This window comes from Coregonus clupeaformis, chromosome 7, assembly GCF_020615455.1.
Source record: "Coregonus clupeaformis isolate EN_2021a chromosome 7, ASM2061545v1, whole genome shotgun sequence".
NCBI classification, from domain to species: Eukaryota; Metazoa; Chordata; class Actinopteri; order Salmoniformes; family Salmonidae; genus Coregonus; species Coregonus clupeaformis.
The window spans coordinates 24,609,944-24,634,630 of NC_059198.1; the positions used below are offsets into that span (position 1 = coordinate 24,609,944).

A 24,687-nucleotide genomic window follows, 5' to 3' on the forward strand; every position below is an offset into this window, starting at 1 on the left:
TCCCGGTTTCTGATTAAATTGCCGGAGCATGACACTTCATCACAATCCACCACGTTCACCTCATTCAGGCTACAGCTGAACATGATCAACCTCATATTACAGAATTACTAAAAACATGTTTAGACAATCAATAAAACTTACGTAGGCAGCTGAGTGAAAACAGAGAAAACTAAACTTCCGAAGGACCCATTATCCTCACTTCCTCCTCTGTATCCGCCGCTAAAGCCACTTATCACTCAATTTCAAGCTTCTGCCTTTAACACCTCCGCGGACAACTTTGTCAACCACTTTGAAAAGGAGGTTGAGAACGTCCACTACTCATTCACTCAACCTTGAGTCCACTGGACCCACACAGAGCTACCGTACGCCATGACCTTTCTCTCCAGATGAAATGCTGCTACTAGTGTTGTCCGGCAGCCTGACAACCTGCCCACTCGACCCTATCCCGTCCTCCAGACCTCCCATTCCTCAACTCAGCCCTGACCACTGGCTGCAGCTACCCCCCCAGACTTCAAAATGGCCAGTCTCTCCCCTCTTCAAGAAACCAATACTCAACCTTTCTGACATCAAACTAGACTGGTATCCCATCTTTTCGAAACACTTGAGCGTGCAGTCTCTGACCAACTCGCTCATCTCAGAGCAATCTTCTTGTCCCTAATGAGTCATGCTTCAAGATGGGTCATTCAACTGACACTGCGCTCCTCTGCCACGGAGGCTGTCAGCACTGCAAACACTGACTTGTGAAATAACACCTGCCCTTGACTTTTCCCTACTAGCACCGACTTTGCTGATAGCTACTTCGAGGAAAAATGTACTTTGACAGATGCAGTTGTCCCACCTAGCCATCTTAAGCTGCACTAATTAAGTCACTCTGGATAGCAGCGTCTCCAAATGGACAATTTCATTGCACAATGTTGGCTTCAAATGTATTTTCCGATATCTGGGAGGGAACATAAGGTTAGTAGAGACCATCTTTCATGAAGTGAAATGCTTGGTCAACACACAAACAATGTAGTTTCCTCCAAAATAAAAGTCCTTTATTGATACAAACACCACACTTTCTTATACATGGTTATGAGAAAAAATAATCCCACCACCCCAAATCTACTTTGACCAGAAATGTGATTGACATTTAAAAATGTCTTTCTAGTAACTTCCTACATTATTTGTTAAAATTAAACTACAGAAATACGTCAAGTAAAACATTGAAAAATAAATGTCTAAAATTACAAGCAAATACTTCAACAAGCAAGCAGTGCTCCAGGCCCATTGTATTGTAAAATGAAAATTTAAACAAATTCTCAGCCAAAAACAACTAGATGTCAACATAGTTAATTGTTTGCGTATGGACAGAAATAAAATCATAACTATGCCATTCCCTCTTTTGGGGTGGTGGTGATGGTGGGGGGAATTGGTGGAGTGCATACAAAGAAAAGAAAATACAACATTTAACACTGGCCAAACTGATGAAATAGACCATTTGATTCAGCCATGAGGAGCTGCCAACTAATAAATCCAGTTTATTACTTTAAAGTTAAAAAAAAATAACCAAATGCACGCAGACATGGAAAAACCATGGATCATAGGACAGCCACCATCGCTTCTTTGGAGAAGGCTTGTGACAGGGTTGTGGGGTGGTACTGTGGGGCTCAGATGGGGGTATGCCGAGGGCGGATTCAGTCTATCTGTACTGGTAGTTCATGGTGGGGTCTCCCCTGCCGTATCCTACTGGGTTGTGGTATGGAGCTGGATTTGCACCATAGCTCTGGTTGGCTCCTACCTGTGCGTTGTAATTTGACTGATTTCCGTAACCTATGGAAAAGAGGAAGTGGATTAGTGAAACTGTCGATAAAACAGCTTAGGTTATGGTGTACTTGTGTTCCCCTTTGCCGAGAATCCATCTAACCTTCGTAATTGTAGTCTTGGCTGGCAACAGCGCTGCCCGTCACCTGGCTGGGGTAGGCAGTGCTGTAAGGATAAACCCCTGCTCCTGCCTGGTTTTGATTGAAGGTTTTATTGCCTTGCCCATAGCCCTGGCCATACTGGTTATAGGCACTCTGGCCAGGGGTGGTCTGGTAGGCCCCTTGGGCCCCCCCACCAACTCCTGGCGGTCCAGGGAAGGGTGACTTGGCCTCCTTTTTGACAGGGGCTTTGGGGGCTGGAGGAGGGGTGGAGTAGCCTCCATCGTTCTGGTAGTATGAACCGTAGGTTCCTGCAGCTGCCACGCCTGTAGTGCTGGCCGCAGGGCCATCAGTAACGGTGCCAGCAGCTGCAGCTCCACCATTTGCTCCACTATTGTAGTAATCTAAAAGCAAGAGGCATTAGATTAAGAGGGGGTTTGTAGACATTTCTACTGCTGTCACACCCATGCTTGTAAAGGCACTAAGATGAATACATAGCATTTTCAAGAAAGTGAAGTGTTTCACTAAAATTGTAGTACCACATTCTTGTATGGGATATCACATTTATTTATTTAAAAAAAAACATACAAGACTTTATATTTTTTCCTTCACAATCATAATGCAGAATGTCAAAGTTAGTCTTGTGCAGGTATCAACAACACCGTGGTTCTTTCATGCCTAAAGGAGCCTCACGTGAGGTAAATGAGGGGCATTGTGAACATTGTCATTTTCAAGGTAAGACTAGCATGTAACCATCATGCATCAATAGACATGATTTAGCAATTCTGCCATTAGAATAAAAAAACTGCACATATTCAAAGCAGCCTTATGATCCCATAAACTGCTAAATAAAAAAAACTGCCTAACAATGAGATGATTGATAATACATTTTCAGACAACAAAATGAAATAAAAGGCTGTTCACATCATAAGAAATTTAACTTTTTTTGTGAGTAGACATTCGAGACAGAACTCTGTGGATGGCCACAATGGGATCAATCTCCACAGTCTGACCCACTCCAATGTGCATGACATCATGGTGGGCCATTATCCATCAGACAACCACAGTTCTCCATAATGATCTGGTCTCAATTCCACTAAGGAAGGCAATCTATTGGGAAAGTGTGCCTGTGGCTTTTGGCATATCCGGTTGTCCAGGTACGTCCGAGGGTTGGCAGAGGGGATGGAAGGTGACCAATGGCAACATGCACTCACTGGCCTCCCATCTCTCTAGGCGTTGGGACATGAGTCGTTGGGGGTAAGCAAAGGGGACCGTTTTTTCCGGGGGCGTGATTGGAGTTCATGTTGCGGGAACACTATAGTTTGCTCCTCTTTCTCTACATTTTGTTTTGATTTAAAAGATTGGGTTGATCTATGTCGCAAACTCGTGGTAGCCATAGCAGTCTGAGACAAAGTCACCTAAAGAATGAGACAGAGCAGAGAAGGAAAAATAAAATTAGATTGGTTTGTTTTTTGCCATAAAAAGTGGCATGTGTCAATGACTTGGTCAAATTGTTTTCAAAACAGCTTTTTTGTTTGTTGGACTTTTAGATTTCTCTGCTCCTGTCACGCTCAAGAAGGTGTTTCCTCAGAACAGGCTGCTGGTAGGAGGGGGTCTCTCATATGGGGGGGTCAAAAAGTGATTGATTGAGTCCTGTGGCTTAACAAAGCAGAGAAATGTAAAATCATAATCGAACCAGGAATAAAAAAAGTATGAAAAAAAAGTATGCACTCACTAAGTTGCTCTGGATAAGAGCGTCTGCTAAATGACTAAAATGTAAAATGAATAAGAGCACTCAGGTTCCTTCTTAGGTAGTTTGTTTAGATGACATTCAATGACAAACAAAACACAAATAATATACTTTGAGTATAGATACAAAAATATTTTAAAAATAACTTTTCCAGGTCTTGTATTGTTGGGAACCTCCAGATAATAATAATAATATAATATGCCATTTAGCAGACGCTTTTATCCAAAGCGACTTAGTCACGCGTGCATACATTTGTACGTATGGGTGGTCCCGGGGATCAAACCCACTACCCTGCCGTTACAAGCACCGTGCTCTACCAGCTGAGCTACAAAGGACCACGATGTATGCCACTAACTCTCCTCCAAGATGGCTGAGCATGTTGTGCTCTGATCAAACCACACTGAACTTCTGCTAATATTTACAACGCGAGTAGAGTGAGAACCCCTCTTGTAGTGTCCTCATTATAAAGGTGGACATATCAAATAAAAACCAAAGACTAGGAGTCGCAAGACTATTCCATGGATTGGAAGATAAGTATAAGGGAAAATCAATACTCACTATAGCCTCCAGAGTTTCCATTGTTCCCATATCCATAACTTCCATAGCCACCTGAGGAGTTAAACAAACCAACCATTACATCTTAGCTGACGTGAGATGTTGCCTACCATTTAATATATTGAAGAACAGCATTTACAGGTATTTCAAGTAAATTCAGGGACAGAATACACATTAATATAAACTATAATGACATGTACAGTGCCTTCAGAAAGTAATTCATACCCCATGACTTAGTCCACATTTTCTTGTATTAGAGCCTGAATTCAAACTGGATTAACTGTATTTGTTTTCCTGACAGTCTACACACAATAATCCATAATGACGAAGAGAAAACATGTTTATGCACATAAAAAAATGAAATACAGAAATCTCATTTACATAAGTATTCACACCCAAGTCAATACATGTTAGAATCACCTTTGGCAGCGTTTAGCTGTGAGTCTTTCTGGGTAAGTCTAAGAGCTTTGCACACCTGGATTGTACAATATTTGCATTATTTTAAATTCTTGAAGCTCTCAAGTTGGTTGTTGGTCATTTGTTAGTCATTGCTAGACAGACACTTTAAAGTCTTGCCATAGATTTTTAAGCCGATTTAAGTCAAATCTGTAACTAGGCAACTCAGGAACATTCAATGTCTTCTTGGTAAGCAACTCCAGTGTATATCTGGCCTTGTGTTTTAGGTCATTGTCCTGCTATTGTCTCCCAGTGTCTGTGGAAAGCAGACAACCAGGTTTTCCTTTAGGATTTTGTCAGTACTTCACTCCACTCAGTTTATTTTTTAACCTGAAAAACTCCCCAGTCCTTAACGATTACAAGAATATCCGTAACATGATGCAGCCACCTCTATGCTTGAAAATATGGAGTGGTACTCCGTATTGTGTTGTATTGGATTTGTCCCAAACATAACACTTTAGTCAGGACAAAAAGTGAATTGCTTTGTCACTTTTTTGCAGTATTAGTTTAGTGCCTTGTTGCAAAAAGGATGCATGTTTTGGAATATTTTCTATTCTGTACAGGCTTCCTTCTTTTCACTGTCAATTAGGTTAGTGTTGTGGAGTAACTACAATGTTGTTGATCCATCCTCAGTTTTCTCCTATCACAGTCATTAAGCTGTAACTGTTTTAAAGTCACCATTGGCCGCATGGTGAAATCCCTGAGTGGTTTCCTTCCTCTCTGGCAACAGAGTTCAGAAGGACGCCTATCTTTGTAGTGACTGGGTTTATTGATACACCATCCAAAGTGTAATTAATAACTTCACCATGCTCAAAGGAATATTAAATGTCTGCTTTATTTTATTTTAACTCATCTACCAATAGGTGGCATTCTCTGCGAGACATTGGAAAATCTCCCTGGTCTTTGTGTTTGAATCAGTGTTTGAAATTCACTGCTCAACTGAGGAACCTAACAAATAATTTTATGTGTGGGGTAGTCATTCAAAAATTTGACATTATGGGGTATTGTGTGTAGGCCAGTGACAAAATATAAATTGAATCAATTTTAAATTCAGACTGTAACAACAAAATGTGGAAAAAGTAAAGGGGTGGGAATCTTTTCTGAAGGCACTGTAGGTAGAATATAGCTGTTTTACCTTGACCATAGCCGCCACCATTATTGAACCCTCGGCCCCTCCCCCTGCCACGCCCTCTACCTCTGCCCCTGGGAGTGGCTACCGGGTCACCAGTCGGGTCACCCATCATGCCAAACCCATGCTGTTGGAGAAAACACGAGAAGACTGAATGGACCGACTGGTCAGCAGCAAACCATCATTACTCAGTTAATATATTTGACAAACAATAGCAAGCAAAGATTTACAGTAAGGCATAGGGAATCTTACCATTGGGAGTTTCTTCTTCTTGGCTGCCTCAGTCACAGAGCCCTCTGGGAAGAGTTTGTCCAGGGCTGCCAAGGCAGCGTAGGCCTTGGCCACCTTCTTATTGGAGCCTGTCCCTTGGAACTTCTGTTCGTCTATCTCCACCTGGGGACAAGACAGGTCAATACACAGACTCAGACAAGAACAGGATAAAGCATGGGACCAAGAATGTGTGTCAAAGCCAAGCTCATTTTGTTGTTGTCAATGTTTAAAAAGGAGAAGTTCACTTTATTTGTTAGTGTCCATAAAGTTTATGGATTTCACTTTGTTTTGAGAAACGTACCCCACCAATAGACTTCCTTGTTGCTCGTTCTGCAGTATGGGGGCCACAGATAAACATGAACAAAGCTCCAAAAACACCCAAATGTATTTTTAGAAACAACAAAGCTCTCAGTATAGTGATGCAGGGGTACGTTTCTCAAAACCAAGTGAAATCGCAACAAACAAAAAAAAGTATCTAGACACCTCTATAAAATGTACATACAATTTAGATTTGGTCCATATAAAGTGAACTTCTCCGTTCATTGAAGCAGCTGGATAGATCCTAAAAGGCATCAGTCTGGTTGCAGGGTGGATGGGTACTTCTTCCACTCCTGAGACACTTACCTCCATGACGAAGCGTTTATCGTGGCTGCCTCCGGTCTCTGAGATGAGCTCATACTTGAGGCCGCGTCGCTTCTCGTTCAGCTCCATCACAGGGTTCTTCCCATGTTTTGTCAGGATTGGTCCCTGTTGACGAGCACTCTAAGAAAAAGAGAGACAGACATTGTAATTTCTCTGCAAACAAGACCAAAACATGAAACTGGTATCAAAACCAAGCCATGTCCAAAAACATTGTGTTGAGTTCTACTCAGAGTGAGGACCCATACCTCTGCACCGTCTGTGGCCTCTACGCTGTCCGCCCCTGTGGCTGCGGTGTCCATCGCGATGGGAGTGATGGAGGGTTTCACGTCCTCCACAATGGCCGTTGCCACCTCCTCAGTCTTCACTGGCTCAGCAGTCTTCAGCTCCACACCTGTTGGGAGGCCCATGTCCTGGAGGACCTATGATTGGGCCAGGCAGAAGATTGTAAAGTAAAATATGTGAAGCGCAGCAGACAATAGTTTCAATCTTCCGATTTCATGACAAAACACCAAACGCTTAGAACATCTATACCATTTACCATATACACCCACTCACCTTGACAGCAACGTGAAGCTTAGCAGTGCGTTTGGATGGGCCTGAGGCTTCAAAGCTCTTGCTGTCCACTTCCACAGCCATGGTGAAGACTGGTACGTGCACCGGGCCAGTCTGGGAGAGGAGTTTATACTGCAGGCCAGGCTTCAGCTGGTTCAGCCTCATCAGAGCATTCATGGCCTGGGGAGGTTCCGACTTCTCATCTGGGGCTGGGGGGAGTGAATATTAGGATTAAAAACACTGCCACTTACTAAATGTTTTAATACATTGTTTTGATCAAGCCAAGGGGGAAATTAAACAGAATAGTCGAATTTCCATGCTAACACCGAAGAACTGTGCTGAACAGGAAGAACTTAGTCAGCAACACCTACATTTCTTTTGCAGCTTCTTTTTCTTCTTGTTTGGGCTTTTGTCATCCCCTCCTTCCTCCTCCTCGATGGGCCTCTTCATTGGTGGGGCGTAGGTTGTACTGGGGGGGATTTGGACTGCAACAAAAACACAGGGACTGTTTAGCCTCTCCAAAATATGGACACTAAATGGTATGCACATGTCTGCATGAAAATGTATGAAGTATAAAAAAATAAATAAAATAAAAACTCACTGCAAGTCGCTCTGGATAAGAGTGTGTACTAAACGACTAAAATGTAAAATGTCTGCAGCCTGGCCTACCTGTGTAGTCAATGGGGGTCTCGCTCCTGGGTTTCCGGGGCATTTTGGAGGGAAGGGGGTCCATCCCTAGCACTTTGTGAAGCTGTCCAAAGGCAGACAGCCTTAAGGCATGCTGAAAACAGAAACAGGTGGTGATTTTTTCCATTCACTGCTGCGAACAGCCACCATATTCACACCCTGTCGTAGGTGTAGACGTGACTCACCTGTGCACTCTGTGTGAGGTCCTCCCTCTGCTGGAGGTCCAGGTGGCCAATAGCATCGGTCAGCTCCTTCTCACATGGATCACAGATTCCAGCTCCATCTAAAAACACACAGGCAAATTATGACATCTTTTGGCTTGTGATGTGGAATTACTACTATATTAAGTAGAGGGACAAAGGTGGGAGGGCATGTCGTCTCCGCTCTTTGAGACTACTCACCAGCCATCAGGATTCCAGAAGCCAGACACTCCAAAACTCTTCGCAGAGCCTCTCCTGCCCCCATTGGCCGGTTCCCTGTGCCGATTGCCTTCTCACACAGCAGCTCTATTGGCTATAAAGGGTGAAGCGAAGAAATGTTAATGGTTTAATTTTGTCCAGATGTTTGGCAAATTGGATAAAAAGGCTAAAACTAGCTGTAATTAAGAAATTGTTGCAGTTTGATGTACAAAGCCCCTTAAATTCCTATCTTACACATCAAATCTGACCACTGTAATTATGATGACATTTCTCAAACCAAATGTCAGGAGTCAGGGGGCGTTAGAAGAACCAGCTGGCAGACAATGCTGCTGGTGACTCACCCATCCATGCAGTGGGGCCCAAGTGGGGACGCGGGAGCACAGGTCCCTCAGTATGCGGATGACGATGACGCAGGACCTCAGCCCATTGGCCCTGGCCTGGAGACACAAGCAGGGAGGGGGAGGAGGGAGAGGGAGCCTTAGTCAAACAAGAACTCACAAAAACATGAAGAAGCAGCTACATCAAAAAGCCACACAGACTAACGGCTCTGCTTTGTCATTATTGTGGTACAGTATGGGAAGAGTGCAGCATGAATCTGATATTTGTTCTGTCTGCAGATGTGGTTATTGAATTTAATATACAACTCCATTTGTGTGAAGTAGAAAGCAGATTTGATCAGTGGTACAGTAATAGGCATGACAGATGTCCTTAGAGTGGTGATTGTTGAGCAATTGTGCTTCTTGCAGCTCCGTATCAAATGTCTCAACTTGTGATTCTGATAAATGATTAGAGGGAGAAGCGGAGTCAATGTAAAGCCAAATGCTGAAAGGGGAAAATGTAGGACAAGGACAGTTTTTACTATCTGTTTAGTTTAATGAGTGGTGATACCTTACAGCAGCTCTAAGGGTTATTGTATGGGGTACACCAGGGGCCTCATTTATAACCATTGTGTAAATGTAACACTAAATATCTGCACCATTTATAAAAATAAAAAAAAAGACTGCGCACGCACAAACATATGCACTTTCCCCGTTATAAATCAGACCTGTCATAAAAAAAAGTGTGCACGTTAACCGGCGTGAACAAGCAGTATAACTCCACCTAAAAACGCCCATAAATCACATTTTATGGTGACAATAACGCCCTTATTTGCTGTATACTAGTATTGGAATTAGGCCAAGACAGTATCTAAAGGGAATAGCAATAGCGAACGTAATCAAATGTCTTTGGTGTTGGCAGAATGTTTTCTTTTGCAGGGACATTTGCTGTATCTGACCGTTTCTGAAAGACAAAAACAATTGCAAATTGTTGTGGACCTGTAAACAGATAGTTTGAATGCAATAATGTTTTGCATTTACTTTTTTCCAAACCTAAATATGTAGCTCTGCCCGCGAATTCTGAAACAATGTCTACTCTGGAAAAAATGAAAACTACAGTAGGCCTACTTATAGTGGTAGCCTACAAACTTCAATGCAAAAGGTCAACTGTCTGTTCACCTGTTAAATTCTCCTGTTGGATGCAGAGCAAAAACTTGACATTATAATAGCCTGTCTAATAGGCCCAATTAAATGAGAGATGTGTCATGGTAATTTGTTGTATGGCTACTTCAGGAATATGAACTCAACCATCTTAACATGGCCAGAAAAGTTGAGAAATGTATAATGCAATGGTTATATATCTTATGCTTCTAAATGAAATATTGTCTTAACGAAAAATTTGACATTACAATATTCAGACGTAAGCCTACAAACGTCAATGAAAAGGTGAAGAGTGTTCTACAGTTAAACTGCGCTTTGGAATGGCTCACAGAGAAAATACTTGAAATAGCTTATCTATTTACTACTGTGACGTAAGTCCAATTAAATGAGAGATGGGAAGAATGGTAGCCTATACTAACTTGTTGTAGGCATTTAGGCTATTTCGCAAGTAGCCTATGAAATCACGACAGTCAGAAAAGGTGCATTTATTCTGCAATGATCGTGTAAATGAAATAGGAAATATGCCCATTCTCACACCGAGTTCAGTTTTCATAAATGCCAACTTTGGAGCAAAAATTGGCACACGCATGTTTTGGGGCATATTTTGTGCGTAAGCAACGTTTATAAATGAGGCCCCAGAAGACTGACTAGTGAATGTAAATTTCTAACTAAGGTGCAATATTCCTTTTTTGTGGCACATAGAAAGCTGAAACAGCCAGAGCATGGGGGATTGGTGGCTACACACTCTACAAGAACAGGCTGCAGAGATGGAGCGCTTACAGTTAAGAGCGAGAGACAGTTCACTATGATGACTAAGAATCAACGTAGTCCACAACGAGGAATCAACCTCAACACAATATGATGGTACAGAAAAGGGTTGTCGATTGATAGACTGATAATATTTGAGAAATATTGCACCCGAGTGTAGCAAGTTAGTTCCACATCTCTGATCAAAATTAAGACAATGGTTGCTTTGAGGGGATTGTTGAACGTCCTTTCTAAAAGCAGCATTGAACATTTTCAATGACACTGCAATCAAACCTGTTAAGTCAGCAGAGCATCTCTACAAGGTAATGACAAAGGTTTCCTTGGAAACGCTATAAAAACCATAAAGTAAGAAGTCTACTACAGGTGATAGATACACTTCGAAAGGACATTTAAGAATTAAAAACACAGAAAACGACCAAAGAAAGAAACTGCGTCAAATGAAAAAAACTCAACTACTTTAAGACAAATAAAGACAAGATGCAAACCTGGAACCACTTGGCGTGGCGAAGAGACGCCAAGGCAGTAAGGCATTTCTGCCTGTCCAGAACATCCGGGGGATCGTTGACTGATAGCGTTTCTATTGGCGGGTGGAATAAGAAGACAAGGTACAGTTTGACCAAGGGGGGTTCTGTCACACGGCCAGGGGGAGCAGGCAGCTTTCCCAAACCACAGGCAGGACGGGGAAGGGGAGGGGGACCCCCCCACCTGGAGAACTAATGGTCTGAACCTCCCAGTGAAACTGCAATTACACTAAAGACATGTAACTTCAACCCACTTCAGAAACTGCTGTTAAGTGGGTGATTTCTGAAGATCACTCCCGGTAGGACTATATGGAGAAAAATGTGTATGATGTAAGATTACAGTGGGAGTAAATTATCAAAAGGGAGGTTGTCTCCATTATGTTAACTCAATGTCAACTCGTATGCCTCAGTCCAGTTATGAAGTCTGAGTGCTTTGCTATCACAATGAGAGGTAGAGCCCCTCCCCTTCACCCCTATACTGGGTGTACTGCTTAGCCCCTTCCGAGACAGAGAGCGTCCAGTTGGTCAAAGGTCCAGCGTCCCTAAAAATTGACAAACTAGAAGGCTTGACAGAGAGAATCAGATGCACAAAATTATCAAAACAAGTCCACACTGCAGCAAAACTGATGGCCTTCAATGTTGACACAGTTATAGATAAGGCTAGGTTGATGCCTGGTGGGTACATCCAACTCCCTGTTTAGAACGTCTGAGAGGAACATGGGCCGCCACTGACTATTACCCTTTCCCATAATATAGTGCCCTCCGTAATTATTGGGAAAGTGAAGCATTTTGTCTTCTTTTGGCTCTACACTCCAAAAGTTTGGATTTGAAATCAAACAATGACTATGAGGTTAAATTGCAGACTGTCAGATGAGGGTATTTTCATCTATATGGGGTGAACCGTTTAGAAATAACAGCACTTTTTGTACATAGTCCCTCCATTTTGGGGGAGCAAAAGTATTGGGACAAATTCACTTATGTGTATTAAAGCAGTCAAAAGTTTAGTATTTGGTCCCATATTCATAGCACGCAATGACTACATAAAGCTTGTGACTCTACAAATTTGTTGGATGCATTTGCTGTTTGTTTTGGTTGTGTTTCAGATTGTTTTGTGCCCAATATAAATTAATTGTAAATAATGTATTGTGTCGTTTTGGAGTCATCTTTATTGTAAATAATAGAATACGTTTCTGAACACTACTACATTAATGTGGATACTACCATGATTACGGATAATCCTGAATGAATCGTGAATAATGATGAGTGAGAAAGTTAGACGGGTAAATATCATACTCCCAAGACATGCTAACCTCTTACAATAACAGGGGAGGTTAGCATTTTTGGGGTGGTATGATATTTGTGAGTCTCTTTCTCAAATAATTATTCACGATTCATTCAGGATTATCCGTAATCATGGTAGCATCCACATGAATGTAGTAGTGTTCAGAAACGTATTCTATTATTTACAATAAAGATGACTCCAAAACGACACAAGCTTGATGTAGTCATTGTGTGCTATGAATATGGAACCAAATACTAAACGTTTTACTACTTCAATAAACAAGTGAATTTGTCCCAATACTTTTGCTCCCCTAATATGGGAGGGGGGGGACTATGTACAAAAAGTGCTGTACTTTTTTTAATGGTTCACCGATATGGATGAAAATATCCTCAAATTAAAGCTGACAGTCTGCACTTTAACCTCACGGTCATTGATTTAAAATCCAAACTTTTGAAGTATAGAGCCAAAAGAAGAAAACGCTTCACTGTGCCAATAATTACAGAGGGCACTGTAGATATTTCTTGCATTTATTATTGAACTGATGACTCCCTCTGCTTCGGACAAACCAAAGAGCAACCCCCATGGATTGGATTTACAAAGACTGCGATCACAGTTGTTCCCTGATTTTGACTGTGACTGGGTGAAGTGGCATTCAGCCATGCAGAGTCAAAAAGCCCCTGGCGTTATCTGTAACCCGTGTCCTCCCTGCTGATGAACATCAGTCAATAGCACACTGCTGGGTCTAGTAACCAGAACAGTTGACAACACTTTGCAACTCATTTTTGCTGCAATGCAAACCGTTCATCATTGTTCAGTAGAAAACATGCAAACAAAGTGGTGTTTGTTTTTTGTTATTCTCAGTAAGCCTTCATATAGTTCATGTCTGGACTCCATAGGGAATAGAAAACCTTTTTCAGTCAGTAACTATCCTTTCTATACTGTGTATTGGGCCATCAAAAATGTACATCACATTACATGGAACTACGAGAGTCTAAAGAGCTATAAACATAGCATGTTTTCATTACATGACAGTTCCCTCACATCCCCTAGCTCCATTGAAGGCCCAATAAACAATATCTGTCTAGACTGGCTGCCTGCCTATTTAGTCTCCCTGCCTAAGGGGGCGCTAGTGAACCATCTGCCCCTGTGTGGCAGCCTACCTCCGGCAGCCTGTTTCTCCACCTCCTCGCGGACCAGGGGGGACGTCATGTTGATAGTCAGGGTCAGGGGAGGCTCCTTGGTGCTCTTGATCACGATGGTGGCTTCACGGATGACCTGAGTGACCTCATACTTGTCCTCTGTGATGGTCTGCCAGGTAGAACAGGAGGGATTGTTAATACAATAGCCATGTGGCTATCCCGCCAAGCAGACAAGGTCATGTACACCCAAGTATAACAAAATAACTATTTGCCACTGAATTCAGTTGTGACTATTCCTCCCAAACTCATTCATCACCCCACAACAGAAATGATGCAGGAGAATATATTCTTAAAATAATCAATTCAACTTCACAAAGCCAACTGAATATTAATTCACAGAAAACACCAGTAGGTGAATGGACTCACCTTGAGTTGCACAGCCAGGTTGTCTGCCACGTTCTTCAGCAGGGTGATGGTGGGCTTGTCCTTACACAGAAGCACCAGCTCCAGGTCCAGGTCCCCCTTCAGCAGCAGGCCCTTGGCCACCAGGCCCACCCTCATCACCCCACGCAGGGACCGTGTGGCCTGCTCCGACGCCTTGGGCTCACTGACAAAGGAGAGGAGACATGGGTACTCAGGTCAATTACTTTTGAAACTCAAAGCTGAAAGTGATGCTGCCTTCACCAACAACACCCCAGCCATGATGGTGCAACTGACATTTTGTACACCATGCACCATTTGGAATACAATTTCCCCCTCCATTACCTTTCTTTATCGGACTCTGTTCCGTCTGGCTCAGACTTGACCACCTTCTCCTGCTCATCCAGCCAGTCGGAGACAGCCTTGAGGGCGCGCTCCGTGTGGGACACCATGTTCTGCACGCCCTCCAGCTCCTCCTGTGTGGGGTACACAGCGGAGTGCTTGGCCATCACGTGGCGGTCGTCGTTCATGAAGATACGCATGGAGCGGTGGCGCAGGGGAGGAGGCTGGACGGGAACAGAGGAGAGTTATTTTAAGGAATTGACTTCAGCAGGTCACAATTGTAGTCAGTAACATTTACATTTACGTAATTTAGCAGACGGTCTTATCCAGAGCGACTTACAAATTGCAGTAAGTGGCTTTGATAGGAAGAAACAGTCAATGTGATAACCTTCACCCCACTGTAATTCTCAATATACAGTAATGACTAACAAGGATTATTTCCCTTAGTCAGCTTTCACTGTCCTTACATAAGTATCTGGGGACTACTGCTGGTTGAGAGCCATGCCCAATTAGAGGAGTGCAATCAAGTGCAAGCAGGAGCATGTGTTCCAAATGCCCAAGGCAGTTCTGTCTGGCAGCAACCTGAATTACCCTTACAATGGACATTTGATGGAAATGATTTTATTTAGGTCTACTTGTATGCCGCTACAGCTCTGCAATTATTTAATGCCGCTGTGTCCTTGTTAACTTATAATTGATTTAGAAGATTATGTGTCAGACAAATACAGCTGATCGTTTGCAGAGGCAAATGATTATAGTGGTGAGGCTAGTAAAATTAAAGTGCTCCATGTTCACTACCAAATAGAAACTGATTGCACAAAACAGCCTAAACGTTCCTTAAAATGAGTGTATAAGAAAAGAGGTACCATAGTTGCTTAGGAGTCTTCAAACTTGTGTATATGGCAGTGATACAAGGACAGGTCTTCCTGAGACAGAACACCAACACTGCTCCTTGGTTCTGCTGAGAACAAAGGGACACGTTTAAAATGAGCAAAGCAATAAAATGCCAGATTTCCCTGGAACAGCAGACGTGATTTTATTGATAATATAAAAACATGGTATTTAAGGGTAACAGAACATTGGTCTGTTCAAAGAAATCCCTAAGGATGCTCCTTACTAAAGTGAAGGGTGGCTTTGCATGACAAGAGGGGATATTCCAAGCTAACGGAATCAAATGAAATTCTATTTGCCACATGCGCCGAATTCAACAGGTGTAGACATTACAGTGAAATGCTTACTTACAAGCCCTTAACCAACAATGCAGTTAAAAAAAAAAAAAAAAACTAATAATTAAAGAGCAGCAGTAAAATAAAATAACAGTAGGGAGGTTATATACAGGGGGTACCGGTACAGAGTCAATGTGCGGGGGCACCGGTTAGTCGAGGTAATTGAGGTAATATGTACACGTGGGTAGAGTTAAAGTGACTATGCATAAATAATAAACAGAGTAGCAGCAGCGTAAAAGAGGGGGTTGGGGTGGGGTGGCAATGCAAATAGTCCAGGTAGCCATGATTAGCTGTTCAGGAGTCTTATGGCTTGGGGGTAGAAGCTGTTAAGAAGCCTTTTGGACCTAGACTTGGCGCTCCGGTACCGCACGGTAGCAGAGAGAACAGTCTATGACTAGGGTGGCTGGAGTCTTTGATAATTTTTAGGACCTTCCTCTGACACCGCCTGGTATAGAGGTCCTGGATGGCAGGAAGCTTGGCCACAGTGATGTACTGGGACGTACGCACTACCCTCTGTAGTGCCTTGCGGTCGGAGGCCGAGCAGATGCCATACCAGGCGGTGATGCAACCAATTAGGATGCTCTCGATGGTGCAGCTGTATAACGTTTGGAGGATCTGAGGACCCATGCCAAATCTTTTCAGTCTCCTGAGGGGGAATAGGCTTTGTCGTGCCCTCTTCACGACTGTCTTGGTGTGTTTGGACCATGATAGTTTGTTGGTGATGTGGACACCAAGGAACTTGAAGCTCTCAACCTGTTCCACTACAGCCCCGTTGATGAGAATGGGGGCATGCGCAGACTTCTTTTTTTGTCCTGTAGTCCACAATCGTCTCCTTTGTCTTGATCACGTTGAGGGAGAGGTTGTTATCCTGAATCACAGGGAGACTGATTTTTCACTTTAAAATGTATACCAAACAAACACCATTGATTTCTAAGTTTAACAAACCAACTATGCACAATGACTGCTTCAAACAATTTACACAGTAGGAGTCTCAGCATAATTCCAATACCATGGAATTGCCCATAGGCTGAATGTGCTGATCCAGCAGCAACAAGGTTGTTCTTACTGCAGCCTGTTGCAAACTTGGGTTGTGTTCAGTAGGCTCGAAAGGGGGGGGTATGACAATGAGCATTGTTATTGGACATGGTTGCGCCTCTGCGTCAAAATGTTTATAATAATATAATAATATGCCATTTAGCAGACGCTTTTATCCAAAGCGACTTACAGTCATGCGTGCATACATTTTTTTGTGTATGGGTGGTCCCGGGGATCGAACCCACTACCTTGGCGTTACAAGCGCCGTGCTCTACCAGCTGAGCTACAGAGGACCACGTTTATCCCATGTTGAGCCTCACTGTATAAAACCCAGCGCCAAAAGTGATCCAATATCAATATTGCTGATTTCAAATGGGCAGCTTTATCATTGTCAACTTGTCTCAGTTTGGGACGAAAGTAGGCCTACAGATGATAAGCAGGACACCAGTCGCATTCCTCCTCCCAAAAATAAAGATAGGAAAAGTTGGACCAGGGCTGAAGCAGTGCCAGAGCAAGGACAACTGTAGAACAATCCTTCAGGGCATCAACAAAACCTACTTTCATAACACTGATTCACTCAGTTTGATTATGAATCAGTTCTGCAGATGCCAGATATGTTAGTAACTAAAACATAGCTTTACCAAGGAAGATAAATTGGGCTACTGCCCCTGTATACCAGTATGACTCACGGAGAGCAATGCCGACCTAAAAACATGCTTCTTCAGTCAGCCGTGAGTGTGAAATGAACATTTCAGAGCCAGCGTACAGTTCAGAATGATGTGGTAAAGGGTATCAGTAACCAGACAGACCTGCTGTACATGGACAGTCCCAAAGCCAAAATGGATTTAACACGAGTGCCCTGCAGTTAAAATCTATTAATGGTTCATTGCAGTTGAAACTAATTAGAAACTGGCAGTCCCCCACGGCTTGACCCGCTCAGTTCTGACAGCAAACCTGGCTGAGAAGTCATCCAATGCACACAACCAAACTAACAATTTCTATCAAATGTAAAATCCCTCCATTCAGGAAACTAGCCACACATTGTAAAGGCGGCGATATGTGAATGCTTCCATACAGCCGTTACACCTTAGCTTGTGAAAAGTGTCAGGAGCAATTTTTCAACTAACCTTTAAGGCGATAACTTCCTCAATTCTCAACTTAATAGTCTTCTCCAAACCCATCGCTAGTTGCAGGAGAAACATTTGAATTTAGAAAATGCGCCGTTATGAAATTTAATTAATTTTTGCTCAATGAGATAATCCAATAATGTATACGCCGCCACCTTAGAGTATTTTTGTTTCTCATTGTTCAAGACAGGTGGGTGTCCACCAAAAAGTTCTGCACGTCATGTGATCTACTAGGAAATAAAGCGTTGCTTTGAATGACACTCGCCTGCTTTGATCAATGAGAGAAGACAAAGATACTCTAAGATGGCGGCGTATACATTATTGGATTATCTCATGGAGCAACAGTGGATTTAATTTAAGGAGCATTTTCTAAATTCAAACATTCCCTCTACAACTAGCGATGGGGGTAAAGAAGACAACGGTACTGAGAACTGACTGGTTTGGATTTCTCCCTGACCAAAATGGCTGCCATTATCATACTATTCTGGCACTGAGGGTTTATGACATAGATACTATTACATTACTAGGGGAGCTATGGCAGAAACAGACTGGGAAATTTAGACAGACAAAATATAAAATTCTCACAAAAAAGGTGTTGATTGTTTTCCACCCTCCCCTGATTCAGCATATACCATTTTCATGGCATGCTTGGTTCAATAGCTATTGATGCAGGGTTCGTACAGACAGCGGAAAGTCAAATTCAAGGACTTTCAAGTACTTTTTCAAGCACTAATATTTATTTTCAAGGACCCTCAATTTGTAATAGTTCCTATTATGCAATTGTTTCTAGTCGCCACCAGATCGTAGTATATCGCCACAACCTCATGAAAAAAACAACTTACTATTCATCACAAGTTCTACTCAATGTTGTTTCACTACATACATGAGTGGTAAGTGAGTACTGACCTAACTTGAGTAGCGATGAGCAGAGTTTTGGGACATGCCTACTGGTGAACACACATTTCCTATTGGCATAATTTACTACACAATTCCAACTTAATGGCTGTATTGTATTTTTATTGGGCATTTGGGAATCTACTACTTAGAAGCAAAACACTTTTGTAGCTATTGACTGGCAGCTTTAGTGTCGTCGGTCGGGAGGGCTGTGTGAGGAAAACGGCATGTGAACGGCCACCAGAAGGGTGCCCGGTGAATGAGGCGAGTGTCAAAAAAGCTCTGGAGGTTGCTGCAGAGGGAAAAGTCCATGTAGAACTGCCAGCGCAGGATGCAGCATTGTGTCTTTCCCCCTTCATGTGGCTCTTCAGGGCTGATTCACCCATGCGCGTAATGTCAAAGTCTGATGCATTTTTTTGCACTTAACACAGAATGGGTTGGTTTGGGTCCAGTGATGTAGTGGTAAAAAAAGGTGGGTAAACTACAATGAGCAAACATATAAAAACACAACAAGTAAAGTGTTGGTCCCATGTTTCATGAGCTGAAATAAAAGATCCCAGAAATGTTCCATACGCACAAAAGGCAGGATTGAATCGAAATGTTCCTGCCATTTTGGCTATTGATGTGACGTTTTTTTTTCCCACCTTTATTTAACCAGGTAAGCCAGTTGAGAACAGGTTCTCATTTACAACTGCGACCTGGCCAAGATAAAGCAAAGTAGTGCAATAAAAACAACACAGAGTTACATATGGGGTAAAAAACATAAAGTCAGAAATACAACAGAAAATATATATACAGTGTGTGCAAATGTAGCAAGTTATGGAGGTAAGGCAATAAATAGGCTATAGTGCAGAATAATTACAATAGTATTAACACTGGAATGCTAGATGTGCAAGAGATAATGTTTTGTTCTCTCATTTTAATCCAAGTACTTTTCAAGTACCAACTTGAGAAAATGTCTGATTTTGAAGGTATTCCAGTACTTCAATTTCAAGTACCTCAAGCACCTTGTGCGAACCCTGTTGACGAGAGCAAACCAAATATCCAATATAAAACTAACTTTACATAGGTGCTGAACGTACCATATACCTACAGCTCTCTAAAAAGTTGGGTAAACAATACTTTTCTGTTGATATGGTCTCAAATTTCAAGCAGCTGAAGGACAAAGCACACAGACAAGCAGTAAAGTTTAAATGTAGCCTAATTGTACTCAACAGTCTGGCCTGTAAGCAACACTTACATGGTTTTGCACAGAAATGTATCAGGCTGTATATACACCAATTAATTGTGTATTACAGCCTGATTAATCAGACTATTGTCTACCCAGGGCCTAGCCAGCAGATCCAACCCGCTTGCTTAATGGCACTAGGGTCGGACAGGCTTCCTGTGTAGATTAAGACACTGCAGGCCCGGCCTGAGTTTTGGCTTGGGAAAACATCTCAATCCTGGGATGATAACTGTGTTGTACTCCAAATTGTCCCATTATCACAACTGTTACACCAAGATTGAAAGACTGCTTGATTTTAAGTAAACTGATGTTTGTCCTCATGCTAACTAGCAGTAGCCATTATGGAATGGTATGTCACGTTGAACAACAACGTAGCCGATTGGCTGACACTGATATTCCAAAATGGATGCTGTGGCTTATGCTACCTAGCATGAGGAAGAAATTGATAGTTTTCTGGAAAATCTACCTGTTGTTCAATAATGCGACAATTCGGCATACACATTTCTGATCCCTGGTTTGAGGCATGTTTTCCGAGCAATATCTTGCGCAGGCTCTGTGGTGTCTTAATATTCGCTGGAAGGCTGTCTGACCCTAGTGCAGCTGTAACCAAGTGGGTAGGATCTGCTGGCTAAGAGAATCCTTCCAGCCGCCATTTTAATTTCAAGCCTCAATTCAGTGCGCCAGTATGGAAAATGCCCCCTGTACTAGTCACACCACGATTAGACAGTTAACTATATGTGGGTCTACCTAGATAGTTACATGTAAATACCATAGGTGATAGCCATGATATTGTGATAACTAGCCAGTTAGCTAGATAACGTTTCATGAGATGGAACTAGCTATCTAGCGTGGCTAGCCAAGATGGTCGTGTCCTCGCATTGTCGCTAACGTTATCTAGCTAACTAACGTTGACTAGCACTTTCACTGAAGCCATAGGCATAACTACGTAGGCAATCTAAAAATATATAAACGATGGACAAATCCTGCATTTCCTTTCAATTCCTAGCCACATACCTTGCAAATACTTTCCCCCATAATATAACGTAAGGTAACAAGCATGCTGCCTTGCTTGTGGTTCGAGCTGAGGAAGCCTTCAGTTCTGAACAAAGAGGGCTGCTAGGCTAACGTTAGCTTGCGACACAATTCGCACAACGCCAAATTAGTGTTACCGGTAATATAGTTGCTAAATTCATGTTCATAGGGACGGTAGTATTCATTTCATAAATTTGAATATAATATGCATCGTTATAAAACCCAGCAAATGAAACATACCTCTAGACTTACCAATTCAGCAACGCTTCACTCCAACTCTTTCGCCGAGGAGCAGAGATGACTACACACAGCTGAACAGCAAATTCTGAAAGCTAATTGGACGACAGTAGCCAATCCCGTTTCACCTTTCGATGTCTGTCTGGTCTGAAATGTAAATTAATAGCTAGCTAGCTAGTTCATGAGTCAGTACCGGACTGTAGGATAATCAAATGCCACTTTCCCCAAATGACATAGCTACTGTAAATCATTATTTCACAACTCTATTCACCGTGGTCTTTTTATCCAGGATAAAACTGAGGTATCATTCGATGTCTGCGTATTCCATTAAAGTATGTGACCAAACACACACACAACATACACATTTCAGACAGAAGATGTGGTATATTTAAGCAATAAGGCACGAGGGGGTTTGTGGTATATGGCCAATATAACACGGCTACCTGGATACAGCCCTTAGCCATGGTATATTGGTCATATACCACAAACCCCTGAGGTGCCTTAATTGCTATTCTAAACTGGTTACCAATGTAATTAGAACAGTAAAAAATAAATGTTTTGTCATTCCAGTGGTATACGGTCTGTTATAAACTGGGTGGTTCAAGCCCTGAATGCTGATTGGCTGAAAGCCGTGGTATATCAGACTGTATAGCATCAGTATGACAAAACATTTATTTTTACTGCTCTAATTATGTTGGTAACCAGTTTATAATAGCAATAAGGCACCTCAGGGGTTTGTGATATATGGCCAATATACCACGGCTAAGGGCTGTGTCCTAGCACTCCGCGTTGCGTCGTTGCGTCCACCCAGTTTATAATACCTGTTAAAAATATGAGGCAATGTTTATATGACCCCCTTTCAAACAGCCTTCTTATTTACCACTTTCTTGCAGGCCCCTTTTATACATATCCGTGGGTAACTGGCAAATTGGAGGGGGGAAGGGGGTTTACAGATGCATCTGTTGTTCACAGGTACCTTCTTTTTTTTTTATAGCGTGTGTGGATCAGAAAACCAGTCAGTATCTGGTGTGACCACCATTTGCCTCGTGCATAGAGTTGATCATGCTGTTGATTGTGGCCTGTGGAATGTTGTCCTACTCCTCTTCAATGGCTGTGAGAAGTTGGTGGATATTGACGGGAACTGGAACACGCTGTCGTACACATCGATCCAGAGCATCCTTAAACATGCTCAATGTGTGACATGTCTGGTCAGTATGCAGGCCATGGAAGAACTGGGAAATGTTCAGCTTCCAGGAATTGTGTACAGATCCTTGCGACATGGGGCCATGCATTATCATGTTGAAACATGGCGGCGGATGAATGCCACGACAATGGGCCTCAGGATCTTGTCACGGTATCTTTGTGCATTCAAATTGCCATTGATAAAATGCTATTGTGTTTGTTGTCCATAGCTTATGCCTGCCAATACCATAACCCCACCGCCACCATGGGGCACTCTGTTCACAACATTGACATCAGCAAACCGCTCGCCCACACAACGCCATACACGTGGTCTGCGGTTGGACATACAGCCAAATTCTCTAAAACGAAGATGGCTTATGGTCGAGAAATAAACATGACATTTTCTGGCAACAGCTCTGGTGGACATTCCTGCAGTCACCATGCCAATTGCAAACTCCCTCAACTTGAGACATCTGTGGCATTGTGTTGTGTGACAAAACTGCACGTATTAGAGTGTCCTTTTATTGTCCCCAGCACAAGGTGCACCTATGTAATGATCATGCTGTTTAATCAGCTTCTTGATATGCCACACCTGTCAGGTGGATGGATTATCTTGGCGAAGGAGAAACGCTCACTAACAGGGATGTAAACAAATTTCTGCACAAAATTTGAGAGATATATGCTTTTTGTGCATATGGAAAATGTCTGGGATCTTTTATTTCAGCTCACGAAACATTTGACCAACACTTTACATGTTGCGTTTATATGTTTGTTCATTATATTTGTATTAATAAAATATTTACTATTTATGTTTGAATGCAGTGGCTAAGAGTTCTTTCTTTTCTTTCATGAAGAAGCATTGTTTGTAATTGTTTTTTGTCCGTTTTGTGTAATTGTCAGCAACATATCTAGTCCTGTGAAAGCACTGTTTCACTTTAGAAAGGAGCAAAGATCTAAGAATCCATTTGTGTACTTGTGTCAATGTCTTTTGTACTGTTACCTACTACTATACAAGCAAATCTAAACCTTGAGCCTTTAATAGACTGCTTGTTGTTTTCATATCTGTCTCAGACTATATCCCTGTAAATGGGCCTAGAATCTGTTTCGATTAAATGTTACAATTTGATGGGGAACAGATTGGCAAGAATGCTTGTGCTTCCGTCACAGTCAGAGTTCAGTTGTGCCCTATCCTTGGCTTTCTTGTCACAGATACAGTACCAGTCAAAAGTTTGGACACACCTACTCATTCAAGGGTTTTTCTTTATTTTTACTATTTTCTTACATTGTAGAATAATAGTGAAGACATCAAAACTATGAAATAACACATATGGAATCATGTAGGAACCAATAAAGTGTTAAACAAATCAAAATATATTTAAGATTTTAGATTCTTCAAAGTAGCCACCCTTTGCCTTGATGAAGGCTTTGCACACTCTTGGCATTCTCTCAACCAGCTTCATGAGGTAGTCACCTGGAATGCATTTCAATTAACAGGTGTGCCTTGTTAAAAGTTAATTTGTGGAATTTCTTTCCTTCTTAATGCGTTTGAGCCAATCAGTTGTGTGACAAGGTAGGGTTGGTATATAGAAGATAGCCCTATTTGGTAAAATACCAAATCCATATTATGGCAAGAACAGCTCAAATAAGCAAAGAGAAACAACAGTCCATCATTACTTTATGACATGAAGGTCAGTCAGTTTCTTCAAGTGCAGTCTCAAAAACCATCAAGCGCTATGATGAAACTGGCTCTCATGAGGACCGCCACAGGAAAGGATGACCCAGAGTTACCTCTGCTGCAGAGGATAAATTCATTAGATTTAACCAGCCTCAGAAATCGGCAATTAACTGCACCTCAGATTACAGCACAAATAAATGCTTCACAGAGTTCAAGTTCAACAGCTTCTATCTCAAGGCCATCAGACTCAAGGCCATCAGACTCTTAAACAGCCATCACTAGCACATTAGAGGCTGCTGCCTATAGACATAGACTAGAAATCACTGGCCACTTTAAGAAATGGAACACTAGCCACTTTAATAATGTTTACATATCTTGCATTACTCATCTCATATGTATACACTGTATTCGATACTATTCTACTGTATCTTATTCCATGCCGCTCTGACATTGCTCGTCCATATACACTGCTCAAAAAAATAAAGGGAACACTAAAATAACACATCCTAGATCTGAATGAATGAAATAATCTTATTAAATACTTTTTTCTTTACATAGTTGAATGTGCTGACAACAAAATCACACAAAAATTATCAATGGAAATCAAATTTATCAACCCATGGAGGTCTGGATTTGGAGTCACCCTCAAAATTAAAAGTGGAAAACCACACTACAGGCTGATCCAACTTTGATGTAATGTCCTTAAAACAAGTCAAAATGAGGCTCAGTAGTGTGTGTGG

The 24,687-nt window shown here is 42.1% G+C and overlaps 1 protein-coding gene across 5 annotated transcripts; it reads right to left on the reverse strand.

Moving 5' to 3' along the window:
• Positions 1 to 1,012: 1,012 nt before the first annotated feature.
• Positions 1,013 to 21,197, reverse strand: LOC121569431 (interleukin enhancer-binding factor 3 homolog). 5 transcript variants are annotated; one of them, XM_041880385.2, is made up of 19 exons: positions 21,106 to 21,197; positions 15,178 to 15,269; positions 14,315 to 14,535; positions 13,976 to 14,156; positions 13,571 to 13,718; positions 11,093 to 11,184; positions 8,703 to 8,798; positions 8,344 to 8,455; positions 8,128 to 8,225; positions 7,925 to 8,036; positions 7,627 to 7,740; positions 7,259 to 7,464; positions 6,949 to 7,122; positions 6,686 to 6,823; positions 6,044 to 6,184; positions 5,798 to 5,918; positions 4,210 to 4,260; positions 1,907 to 2,305; positions 1,013 to 1,812 (listed from the first exon to the last, which is right to left on the reverse strand). In XM_041880385.2, exons 2-19 carry the CDS (start codon positions 15,178 to 15,180, stop codon positions 1,682 to 1,684), a joined length of 2,538 nt encoding a protein of 845 aa, XP_041736319.1. In that variant the 5' UTR covers positions 15,181 to 15,269; positions 21,106 to 21,197; the 3' UTR covers positions 1,013 to 1,681. The 5 variants fall into 5 exon arrangements, with proteins under 5 accessions (XP_041736319.1, XP_041736318.1, XP_041736321.1 ...); XM_041880384.2 differs by having other exon boundaries at positions 15,178 to 15,272; positions 21,106 to 21,194; XM_041880387.2 differs by having other exon boundaries at positions 21,094 to 21,167.
• Positions 21,198 to 24,687: the final 3,490 nt, after the last annotated feature.